General features: G+C 37.0%; 1 protein-coding gene across 1 annotated transcript in view; it reads left to right on the top strand.

Annotated features, from left to right (window-relative positions):
- Window positions 1–10,372, top strand: part of LOC139694899 (uncharacterized) — a 35,936-nt gene extending 25,564 nt beyond the window's left edge. The window contains exons 14-22 of the mRNA XM_071593401.1: window positions 480–727; window positions 2,066–2,245; window positions 5,012–5,221; window positions 5,645–5,837; window positions 6,561–6,732; window positions 6,853–7,006; window positions 7,117–7,229; window positions 7,442–7,649; window positions 9,656–10,372. Of these exons, the coding sequence (XP_071449502.1) occupies window positions 480–727; window positions 2,066–2,245; window positions 5,012–5,221; window positions 5,645–5,837; window positions 6,561–6,732; window positions 6,853–7,006; window positions 7,117–7,229; window positions 7,442–7,649; window positions 9,656–10,232 (2,055 nt within the window). The 3' untranslated portion in view covers window positions 10,233–10,372. The remainder of the gene's footprint in view (window positions 1–479; window positions 728–2,065; window positions 2,246–5,011; window positions 5,222–5,644; window positions 5,838–6,560; window positions 6,733–6,852; window positions 7,007–7,116; window positions 7,230–7,441; window positions 7,650–9,655) is intronic.
- Window positions 10,373–13,109: the final 2,737 nt, after the last annotated feature.

The following is a 13,109-nucleotide window of genomic DNA, read 5'->3' on the forward strand; positions in this document are numbered from 1 at the left end:
TAACCGGCACGGGGAAAGGAATTGGCCCTCCTACCCGATGTGTTAATATCACATGCTGTTGGACTTATTTACTGGGTGTAATCTAATCACTTACCATGTGTGTGTGTGTAAACATAAAATCTCTATCTCATCAAATCATTCAGCACACCTAACATTAGTTTTATTAGAACCTCAGATATAAGTCAATGATCAGATGCTTTTTAATAACTAATTATTTTCAGCAACATATTAAATATCTTCAAAACTTTGAATCACTTTCCTCATAGTCCCGTATTTGATTCAAAGGTTCGATCCAGCCAATTTCCTGTGTGACATATGCACGTAATTTACTGTGGAGTTGTTCTTTTTGCCTACGCATCTTTTCTACTTTCCTCAGCAACTGGCATTTTTTTAATTATTTACTTTCATCCCTCCATAGCATCCATCAGAGAAAGCTTGTCTCTTGATGATATTCCTAAAATCTCTCTCTCCCTCAAAAGGCAATAGATGGTCACCTTTCCATGACCCACTCTTATTACGCCAACGAAAGTGACACCATGCAGGAGAACATAACAGTTGGGGAGTGGAGGAAGCGATATCACGACATGTGCCTCAGGGAGAACATGACCGAGTCGAACTATGCTGGTTATGCGTATGATGCCGTGTGGACGTATGCCCTGGCACTTGATGCGCTCATCACAGAGAACCAGTCACATGCGGCCGATCTGCATTCCGAGGAGACTGCCAGGTAAGCAAGGCCTAATAATAAAACATCTTCATTGGGGTGACATTGAGACTAGATAGTCCCTTCTTCCACCAAACCCTCCTAACTGAAGAGATAAGAGTGACTTCTCTTCATCACAAATGCATTGCTGGGCAAGTGAGCTCAAGAGGTCGTCATCTTTAAAGGTCTAAGTCACAATGTAACACCAACATCACGTATGGTGTCTATCATGGCAAATTGTCATGAAAATGCCCATCCTACTATTTTTGTCTTTTATGTATGTGTGGTTCCTCCACTATTGCATATACATATTCTTTTGCAGCAAGGACCGCAGATTGCCATAAAATTACTTCATATAAATAGTAGGTTATAAGTTTAAGGTAGCATTTTAGTTTGACTGTAATTTCCTACATTTCTTAGCTTCTCCTAACGAGGAAGAAACCTTGTATTCCACACCACAATAAGCCCCTCTTTTATTTTCACATTCTTACTTCCTCCTTTCATTCTGCCCAGCATACATATCCTAACCCTACCACTTGATGCTCTCCCCACATTCTTCAACATTCCAATGCTTGTCAAAATTACTCTGAATTCAGTTTTCCAGCTTCCTTTGGATGTCTTCCAACAATCCCCTCTCCTCCCCATCATACCTAGTCTTTGCTAGTCTGCCCTCACCACTCCCTCATTTGTTTTCCTTTCTGTCCACTTCACCTTTTCCACACGTCCCCACACCCACATTTCAAAAGCCTCCAATGTACGTCTATCATCTTGCTCCTATGACCATGTTTCCATTTCATACAAAACCATGCTCACTATCAAAGTTTTAAAAAATCTTTTCAAACAACTTTACCCAGCATCCCTGATATCATGAATAACTGATTGAAGCACTTTTCCACTGGATAAAATTTTTTTTATTTATGTACGGGTTTCGATGTATTACATCATCATCAGGTGATGATGATGTAATACATTGAAACCCAGTCGTAAATAAAAAAAATTTTATCCAGTGGAAAAGTGCTTCAATCAGTTATTCATTATGTTCGACTTCCACCACATCATGCCTGAAGCTACTCAATTTATCCCTGATATCAGTTTGATTCTCCTTATGAAAGCTTCTTTGCCTAATATAATATTCCTAGCATGTCTCCAGTACTTTGACCATTTTTCTCCTACACACTGTAAAGATGGGCAAACTTTTCCACCTGCTCTAGTTCATGAACTCCCATTTTAATATAATTTAGGTTTCAATGAGTTTTGATGGAAAGCATACATAAGTTAAGCACTTGGTTTAGCTCTTTGTGTCAGCAGGTACGCCATGAACTTCTTCGATAAATGACAGGAAAATATTGTGTGTATTTTAAGGCGTTTCGTGGAGCACATAGACAGGATTGATTTTCACGGTGTCTCTGGAAGGATCAACTTTGCCACTGGTCCCTCTCGCATCTCAGTGATCAATATCATGCAGTGGCTCAATGGTTCCACCCGTATCATCGGCACATTCTCCCCAAACGTCACGGCTGGAAGTGATGTCGTCGATGGAACGTAAGTATTTCTTCCTATGATCCCGTCTTTATTAATATTTACCTCTCCCATCATTGTTTGAACCCTTTGAGAACACAATTTCTCCATTCTTAAATTTAAGTCATGAACATCACGAAAAGTCATTTGGGAGGCATAGGTTTTGCGACGGCTTCCAAGTGAAAATTTCCAAGCATCGATTGCAAGAGTGTACTAATGAATGGAATATGTACCAATTACTGTTGAAGCTATCTCTTGTGATTTTAATACTGATTAACTTATGATAAATTTACTGCAGATGCACTGATCTGGACTATTTCCTTCTTTGGCATGTGAATGATATTACAACAAATCATAATTTTACAATTTCATTTGTTAGCATGACATGTTAACAATTTCAGACTTAACTTTGTGTGATTCCTCCATGAGATGATGAGGATAATAAATAACAGAAAATTTGCACGTCTACAAGGAAAGTGGAAGATGTGGAAGTGCAAAGTTTCTGTTATTTTTTACCCTCAGCATGACATTTGTTGCATTTTTGAAACATCATCCTCAAGTTCTATACATGGGCTGTGTTTTCATACTGTGGGATACTTAGCAGTGACATCATAGAAATTAAATAAAGTGTCTGGCTGATGAATTAAATAATCTAAAGTTCACTTAACCGTCCGGTCCATAACCAAACTTTTACCATTCGTTCTATAAGCAGATACCCTGGTACCCACCTACGGCGCGTCCTAGTACTGAAAGTTTTACTCATGTACATTGTACCTTGCAGTAATGGGAAATGGCTCCGAGACCTTTGGACAATGCTCAATAGTTATTTGGCAAAACATTATAAGCCAACAGAGCACCTGACAATCAACGAGCAACTTTTTGTGTACCGGGGTCCAACTTAATTCACTCAATATTCCATCAAAGCCTGCTTAGTAAGGAATCGAAGTATGGTGGATAGGTGATGCTGAAAATTCGTATCCACTCGCTGGGCAGCTTTACACTGGAAAATCGAGTGCTGGGCGTGAGAAAAACGTTGGTGAGAGAGTTGTCAAAGACTTGGTGGCACTGTACAAAGGATCTGGTAGAAATATTGCAATGGAAAATTACTTCACTACTTTGCCATTGGCTAAATGTTTGATATCATGGGATTTAACAATGGTTGGCACTTGGATGAAAAAAAAGCCGTACATTCCACCAGTAATGGTTGCATCGAAAACACGAGAAGAATTATCCACTCTGTTTGGCTTTCATGGAAATGTAACCATTTGCAGTTATGAGCCAAAAAAAACAAGGCAGTAATTATACTATCATCAATGCATCAGGATGCAAAGATTAGGGATGGTGAAAAGAAAAAACCCGAAATTATTGAATTTTATGACTGGTCAAAAGCTTGAGTGGACACATGGCTTTGTAGATATATTATACTAAAAAAGACCAACTTGCAGGTGGCCTCTAGCATTTTTCTACAGTACTCTTGATACTGCCTGCCCTGCAGCATATATTCTTTATTGTGAGAATAATAAATTGATCTCGAAAAAAACTTATGAATGGCAGTTATTTTATTGGCAACTGGGCAGAGAGCTCCCTTCATCAAAATTCGTTCAAATAATGCTCAAATCATGAGGCATTTCGTAACAAAAGAGGCAGTTGAAATTATTTTGCCAGGAAAGCCAGGAAACCTCAGGCATGGTTAGATTCAACCGGAAGGAAAAACATTACTGGTACATGCCGTATTTGTCTCCAGAGCAAATTCAAAAAACGTCACTAAAATCGAAAGTCATGTTCGGTATTCAAGTTCCCTGTTTGTGATGAACATTGTATTACAACCGCAGAATGTGAGGAGTGAGTGAAATAAATAAATGTTGGCTATTTATACTAATTAAATGCAAGTTTTTTTATGGAACTGTTATAATTAAAAGAAAAAATTATGAAAATGAAAAAAAACGGAATGATGTTTTTTATCTGCTATCTTTACTATTTTTTATAATAAAAAAAATTTTCAATGAAAAAAATTGCAAACGATATTTTATTTATTTATTCAAAAGTTAAATTACATAAGCACCTTAATGAAACGGTCTCTTTAGTGTGTATAAACCTGGTTTTCATACACAGAAGACCTTAGTGGGTACCCGGTCATGGCAGAGGGGGGTATTAATTTTGATAGTTAATAGCTGTTATTGAATCATTGATTGCAAAAATATTTTACTAAGAATTGCTGTGAAACTACTTCAATTTTGGGGGTCCGGGCAGTCATATAATTTTTTTGTGGGAAAGTCAATTCTATCTGCAAAGTTGAAATGGATACCCAGATACCTGGTTGTGGACTCTATGGTTAATTTAACATCTCACCACACTTATTTCTACTGTGTAAAGTGCAAGGTGCCACATAAACTTATGTTGAATTGAAAGTGGATTAAATGTTTAGGAATTTTTTCCACCTCAAGAGCAATGACTTCTCAAGATTTAACTATTTTTTTAGTTACTATTTGTTTCAAACAACTGCTATTTATCGTGTTTCTAATTTGCTTTAAAGGCAACATATTTTTGGTCTTCAATTCAATTTGTTTGTTACTTTGCTGGTATTAGAACTTTTTCTCCGCTAGTAAAACCTTCATTGATTTAGTTATGGTTTCTCCAGTTACACTTGTAGCCATGGCAGCTGTAGTAACTGCTATAGTATTCCAGGTGATTCACCTTGTGCAGAGTTCAATTCATTTCTTAGCCTCTCCCTCATACATTTATTTGATATTCCCTTCAAAATTGTTTTTATTCATTTCTATATTTTTTCAGTCTTGAGTTAAATATGTCAGCCATTGCTTGGCTTACTCCAAATGGTCAAAAACCGGAAGATGGAAGGAAACCGCCCAAAGTTTGTGTCCTAGAAGGGCTTTCGAATCTCCTGGATGTGTCCTGTGAGGTGGGCATTGTGGTTGCAAATGTCATCGGCTTTGGGTTCTTAGCAATCCTCATAGGAGCAGCGTTCATCCTCATGAAAAGAAGGTTAGTGCTGAACTAGAACTATGCAGCGAGAAGCCCTTGAAAACTTTCCAACTGTTGCTTCTTGGGAAATTCTGGTATCCCACGTACCACCCTAGTATCATCCAACTAAGCAGTGCGTTTCAAAGAGCCTCAAAGACAATAGTGACACACAATGATGAGGATAAAATCTAATAATTTCAGGAAAAGGCTGCATTTTCTTAAAAGATTGACTGAGAATATCATGAATACATATTTATTTTGTTTTTTCTTTGGGAAATATTTTCTGCAATACCCGAGATATAACTTTTATTTTATTATTTTTGTTTATTATCATTTGCTTTTGCAAAATGCCTTTCATATTTAAATTTGAGGAATTGAATTTCTATGTTTTATGTTTGACAAATTGTGAGCAACATTGCCCTCAATGAATGCATATCTCCACAGGTATGAGAAGAAAGTGCAGATGCAGCAGAAGTACATGAAGTCCCTGGGCCTGGACCTCCTCTCAGCCTCCAGCATGCACTCTCTGGACAAGTGGGAGATCCCAAGGGACAGAGTGGTCATCAATCGCAAACTTGGAGAGGGAGCATTTGGCACGGTTTATGGTGGGGAAGCTGATTTTGATGAGAGAGGATGGGTGAGATGGGGCCCCAAAAATTATTTCGATAAGATAATATCTTCTATGATCTTTATATATCCTCTAGTCTGTGAGATTCCTTGCCTGAGGAAATTCAGTTAATATATATTATTCAAAACAGGCAATTTCTCTAATCAACCTTGTCAATATATAGACAAAAATAATTTAAAATGAGTGACCTGCTTTTTTTTAATGACTCAGTGTGTACATTTTACTAATTTATTTAAGTTTTGCATTGCTACTTTAGTGATACATACTTCCACAAATAAAATCATTGATTATACTTGATAATGAATGGTTTAATCTTCCAATTTCTCCCTTATTTATCTATTCTACTGAACTATTGTAGTTTTGATTTATTGTAGCCGTAACATCTTGCTGAGCTCTATAGGGAGGCCAACTATGGTGAAAGTTGAATCTATTTTTGATGCAAATTACCTAGTCTGCTTCATTATCTAATGCATTTTTTATGTTTATGCCACCAAATATGTTGCAAACATTTGAGGAGACATAATGACTCAGGGCATCATTGAATATATTTTATTCTATTCATTCCTGTTTGCTCCAGAAAGGCCATTAATTTGAAAACTTGTTCAACTCCTTCCCCACTCAGCTAAAAATAAATTCGAAAGACAGTAACGAGTCATCATTACTGCATTAGCAAACCATTTGCCCATGAAAACTTTTTGTCTAAAGAATAACATGGCTTCCTTTGACTTCCAGATGGCTGTTGCAGTAAAGACTCTGAAAGTGGGATCAAATACTGAAGAGAAGCTGGACTTCTTGAGTGAGGCTGAGGTGATGAAAAGATTTGATCACAAAAACATTGTCAAACTCCTTGGTGTTTGCACCAAGAGTGAGCCTGTGTACACAGTGATGGAATTCATGCTCTATGGTAACTATCTAGTTCTTTATTACTGAGACAAATATTTTTTAATGCAAAACTTGCAGTGATATCAAACGTATATGTTTCACTTTCAATCGTACAAGCAAGCAACTTCTTTTTGCGATCCAGGTGATTTGAAAACTTTCCTTTTGGCCCGTCGTCATCTGGTAAATGAGAAAAATGCTGAGGAATCAGATGAGATCTCGAGTAAGAAGCTCACCAACATGGCCCTGGATGTTGCCAGGGGCCTTAGCTATTTGGCAGAACTGAAATACGTGCACAGGTAAGTGCAAGTTTGGTTGTCTCATACAATTTCACTTTTATGTGGTCGACTTCAACACTTGATAAATCTTCTACAACACTGAATAAATATTCTTATTTTGAATTTCACAGGGATATAGCCTCCAGAAACTGTCTTATAAACACATCCAGGATTGTTAAAATTGGTGATTTTGGCATGACCAGACCAATGTATGAAAATGACTACTACAAGTTCAACAGAAAAGGTACTTGCCACCAGATGTTTACCATTAATACACTTTTCTCCTAAAATGTCATCATTACAAGTTCATCCTAACCTTCTCTGTCTCTCCCTCTTTCTCTTTGAACTCAAATATGCCGGCCTGTTCCTTTTTCTTTGCCTAGTTCTTTGCTTCCATGCTTGGTCTCCTTCCCCAATGCAGATAGATGAATTAATATGAAGGCCATGTGGTTTCAGGAATGCTCCCGGTTCGTTGGATGGCACCAGAAAGCTTGGGACTTGGTATATTTACGCCAATGTCAGACGTTTGGTCATATGGCGTCTTCCTCTATGAGCTAATCACATTTGGCAGCTTCCCATTCCAAGGACTAAGCAATAACCAGGTTTTGGAACATGTCAAAGCTGGGAATACCTTAACCATACCAAATGGAGTGAAACCGCAATTGTAAGTATAAAAGTAGCTATTTGCTAAGATACACATGCATTTATATTTTTATATATTTCTGTGTGTAAGTCAGCACTAGTATTTTACATAAATATTAAATCCTGCTGATATAATGCCATGGAATTGATTTTAACTATAATGTGAACTTTTGCTAAATCCTTTTATCCAGTAATAAGGGCTAAAATAAATGTAATTTAATGCTTTCAATAGTATTAATCAAGTTCTAAGTAATTTTTATGCAAATATTTTGATTGTTTCTAGTATACATTGAATGTAATGACCAATTATCGTCAATAGTAAAGTATTAAGTGGATTCCTAAAGTCATCATTAGTGCCATGAGTACTGCCCAAATGGTGTGGCTGTTTTGCTATTTCCGCTGCACTGCTGCAAGCTGATATGAGTGCCAGCAGTAGTTTTTTGCAATAAGAAACGTCATAATTGTGACATAATGATTACATAAAAGTAATAGCAATGAATATCGGAATGCGACCTTGTAGAAGTTGAACTCACATCTCAATTAACATCTTTTTTAATTTAACTCTGAATAACTTTTTTATGCATAGGTTTATAATATTTTTTATCAAAATTTTGTGCATGATTTGATAAATTTTTTTTTATTTTTGGGAATCACATTAAATTTAAAAATGATCACATAATTTCGAATCTTAAATGCATTAGTAGGAAAAACCTTATGCTCTTGGGACAAAAGATATTAAAAATTAGTGTTTGACATCATTGGTTGTTCAATCCTAAGATTGGTCGACTGCCACCCTCCATCCTACCCTATCTCATGCTAATTGCCTTACTTCCTGGCATTTTTTGCTGTGCACTTTCTTCTTTACCTGTCCTATGTATTTATTTATCCCTCCTGGGACTTTTCCCTTTAATTTTTCTTCTCTTATATAGTTCACGAATCCATTGCGCCTCAGGGTGTGGCCAAGCCTTTTGACTTTTCTTTTCTCTCTGGTGTTCCAGAAGGTCCGTTCTTTGTCTATTCTTCTGTATACTTCTTCATTTCTTTTTTTATCCATCCATTCGATCTTAAGCATCCTCCTCCTGCACTATGTTTCAAAGGCTTCTATTCTTTTCTGGTTTACTTTTCCGATGGTCCATGCTTCTGATCCATTAAGTGCCATGCTCCATACGAATGTTCTCACGCATTGTTTCCTCACCTGCAGTCCTATCTTCTTTGAACACAGCAGTTGTCTTTTCACTGTGAATGCTCTCTTAGCTTAAGCTATTCTTTGCTTGATGCCTGTCATACTTCTTCCGTCCTACGTGATGATACTTCTAAGATAGGTCCAGTGCTAGATATGTATGTATTATCCATTTTGAATTTTATTAATTCCAAAATCATTCTGAATCTAAGGGCATTCTAAATCTTAGAGAATCTGAATCTTTGGGTGGACCCAGGACAAGATTTTTTAGAAGACTTTTATACAGGCATAGGTTTGTTTTGCTTCTTGTCATAATAAGGACACACTTGCTAACTGTTAACATGTATTAAGGTGTAACTTTTTAATTCTATAAATTTCTAGCACGCATGGAATAGGGAGCAGCATCAAACTTACTCACCAGAGAGGGTCCAGGTTCAAGTGTAGGTAACGATGCCTTTAAACACCCTAGGGTTCAAGCTACCTATATGAAATATCAGGTCACCAGATCTTGCCATGAAACCACATGTGGTACAGGGCTGAGGAAAAATGCCTTCTATTATCCTGTCTTGGTGATCGACCTACTAAGCCAAGATCTCTCTAAGCCTCTTTGACAGTCCATTTCCTCTTTCCCTAAATCTGGTGTCTCCCCAATTACTTATACCCTAACACACAAACATCACATGCATGCTCCCCAAAGCCTTGGTGTGAGGCAAATTCTACCCTTAACCCTCACCATAAATAACCTTCAAGTTCATTGCTGTTGTTTGTTTTCTAATGCACATTTACACGCAAACACAAATGTAAATGGGGAAAATCACTTACGGTATCTTGACTGTAAAATTCAACAGGGAGGCCTTGCTAAGATCATGCTGGGACCTTGAGGTGAAGAAGAGGATGCAGGCATCAGGGATTGTCGACTTCCTCGCAAACAATCCCCGCCTCATCTCGCCATGCCTCGATGTACCGCTCGCCTCCGTGCAGATGGAAGATTCTGACCAACTGGATATCCATTTGCCGCAAAGACTCCGCAAGTGCTCAATGTCAATGACGAATGCTGTGGGTGTGGGAGGTATGCCATCTATGGCCGACGGCATGCGACAACGATCCCTCTCAGCGACTTCCGATGTCTCCCTACCCTTTTCAACAAGCACCCACATCCTTGATGAATGCATGATTCCAAAGGAGGCAGAGCCACACCCACTCTCATTGACTCAGCTCCTGGACAATGGCTGTGTTCATGAACCATTACTGGGAGAGAGCCTGAACTCTAACCCTATCTCCTTGCTCAACGCGCACCCAAACGTGTGTCTCTCCAAGTACGTCCCTCTTCAAAGGACAATTAGTGGAAGTGGAGCAGTAGGGGTGGGCGAGGGAATATTGGTCGACCCCCAGATTGAGCCCATCTTGAACACCAGCGTCGTGTAGCTGGGGTGGGGACCACTGTCCCTTTCCTCAGCCCTCTTTCCTCCAGATGTGGTAATGAATTCTGCTCAAGTGCCTTCCAGGAAATAAAAAAACATCAACCATGGTGAATCATAGTGAAGGAGACAACCCACGAGAGATGTGTGAGGATATTTCAAATTGGAGGGGGCTGGAGAGTGGGGCCAGGGCCTGGGGAGGGGGGTTGGGAATAGGAGGGTGGTGAGTGGAAGGGCATTCATAGAAGAGGTTGCCCATTTCAGATGCCTGGAATCATTGATAAAATTTTCCGTAAACCTTATCCTCTCTCTTTCTCGGGAGGTGGGGAACGATTTGCAATTGACAGTGTGCATGTGTGCAATGCGTTTATCTGTGTGTGTATGGTATGTGTCCATGAGATCACGTGTGTGCACATGAATTTTCGTAGTTGGTAAGAGACACTAGTTACGAGAGATTCTGTGTAGAAAAACTTAAGAAGGTGCTATGACGACGTGGAAGGAATTACCAAAATGAAAGGCAGCTATCGAAGAATTTTATCCTTTGTACATAATTCAAGCTGTTATCTAAAACTCTGGCTGATATTTTCAATCTTTGTTATTAATTTATTGGTTAGTCTTTAAAATTCAAAATATTGTATGGCCCTTTTTTTCATTCAACACTCAACTTTTGACTGCGACGAAATCAATGCGTGTGTCTGAAATTATTTAAGAGTGTACTTCACTCAATTTTATTTTAAATTTTTTAAATATTTGATTTGAGATACCCATTTTTCATTTGAGATTCATGATGGAAATGAAATATTGATAAAATTAAATTGCAAAATTTAACATGAATGGAGCATTTGTGCTACTCAATCTCTCTCTTTTCTAAATTTAACAAATGAGGCTGTTCACAGCTCATGTTATGGCTGGATTAGAATTTACGATTTTCAAATATTTCCCAGAGAATAGAAATTTATGATTGGGTGTTAAGTGAAAGCTTGTTTTTCCATGGGTTAATTTTTTAATTCAAGACATTCTATTTAAATATTTATGCCTTCTTTTTAGAGGTTTAAAGATCTTAAAGCACTGTGTTAATATTTGCCATGACTATAGGAAACCATTTTGTCAGTGTTATTGTGATTTTAAATGTATTTTCAGGCCTAGGACAAAATGTTTTCTTACAAGTTCTATCAAATGACGTGGGTATACAACATTTGCTAAATGCCCCGAAAGAATATTTAGAAATACATAGTATGCATTCCAAAACACAGGGTCAATAATCATAAGAATAATGAGTATGCTACTGCATTCATATTTATGACCTGCCTAGAAATTTCTTCTGTTGCTGCATATATTTCCATTTGAATATATCAATGCCTTTTTTTCCATTCGAAGGTGATAATTAGGGCTGGTATGAGGAAGCTGCAAAAGGTGAAAAGAATCCAGTGCAGGAGTTTAAAGGGTGTAAAATGTAGAAAGTAATGACTAAAAAAATAGAATTATAAGCATGTACTCTTTAGAAAGGTCAAATCAAACTTTTTGCCTCATTTCAGATTTCCCATCTTAGGCCTTAAAGAAGCTTTTTTTTCTGGAAAGTACATAGAGTATGCGGATAGACTCCTTCCCGACTAATCTGTTGTTGGAGATAAATCATATAAAAATATTATGGTCAATTTCCAGTATGACAGTTAGGAGAGTGGAGCAAGTAATACCTTAGTTTAAATGACAAACTAGTCAAAATGAGGTAGAAACTGCGATTATTAATTATTTTAATACACACATTCAACACAGAGAAGAGATGATATTTGGAGTCTTTGAAGGATTAGAAGAGTTAGTGATACAGTGATCGTAAAAGACCCACGAGAATTTATAGCCTTTCACATGCCTTACTCAGTCGGTAGGTACCTGCTACATTTTTCAATCCACAATAATGCAAAATGAGCAAATCAGTCAATGCATACCATAACGCTTGAATGTTTACTCTATTTTAATTTCTTTGAATACTTCAGTAGGTGCGTCTTTCTCTTTTAAGTGATAATGATATATTGGAACTCCTCAAACTTTGGTGCTAACATAATACTAATCCTTCCAACATGAATAACAGACGTATCTCAGAAAGGTACTCTGAGATGATCTTGCATGATTTAAGGGAATTATAGAGACTGGCCCAATAGGGGAAGGGAGTTATAACAATGATTTACATGGCATTAAATCCCCTGCTGAACAATGGTAGTTATTTTTTTCACTTTTCATAATGCTGAAATAATTTTACTTTCTACTTTTGATTTTGTAAAATATGCCATTTCATTGTGTTCCTTGGGTTGCTACACCAATTATTTTGACTAGTTTTTCCCAGATGGGGTTGAAAATCAAACTACAAAAATCACCCATACAGATTCACAGTGCTTCCTTTGAAACTAAGATGAAAAGAAAAGCTTTGGTGATTCAGGGAGCTATGCGAATATCACGGCAAGCTGTGATTTTTTTCATTCCGACTCCTTTGCACTTGGAACTTTTCAGAGGAACCTATTCTTTCAAGATTGTCATAGGGTGTCATGTATTACACGTTAATGGAACCACTTTTTGCACTTGTGGCAATGTTGAAGAATGGGATCTCACCTGAAGATGGATTGCAGTGTTCTATTTTAATGTTCTATCGATTATAATGCATTCATTGCAAATGTGTGTATGAATGTATATGTTCATAAATAAATATTATATATATATATATATAATATATAATATCTATATATATATATAATATATATATATTATATATATATTATTATATAATATATATATATATTATTATATAATATATATATTATATATAATATATATATTATATATATATATATATGTATGTATATATATACATACATATATATACATATATATATAT

The sequence above is a fragment of the Hetaerina americana genome, unplaced genomic scaffold (genome assembly GCF_022747635.1).
Source record: "Hetaerina americana unplaced genomic scaffold, ioHetAmer1.1.p SCAF_59, whole genome shotgun sequence".
Classification (NCBI taxonomy): Eukaryota; Metazoa; Arthropoda; class Insecta; order Odonata; family Calopterygidae; genus Hetaerina; species Hetaerina americana.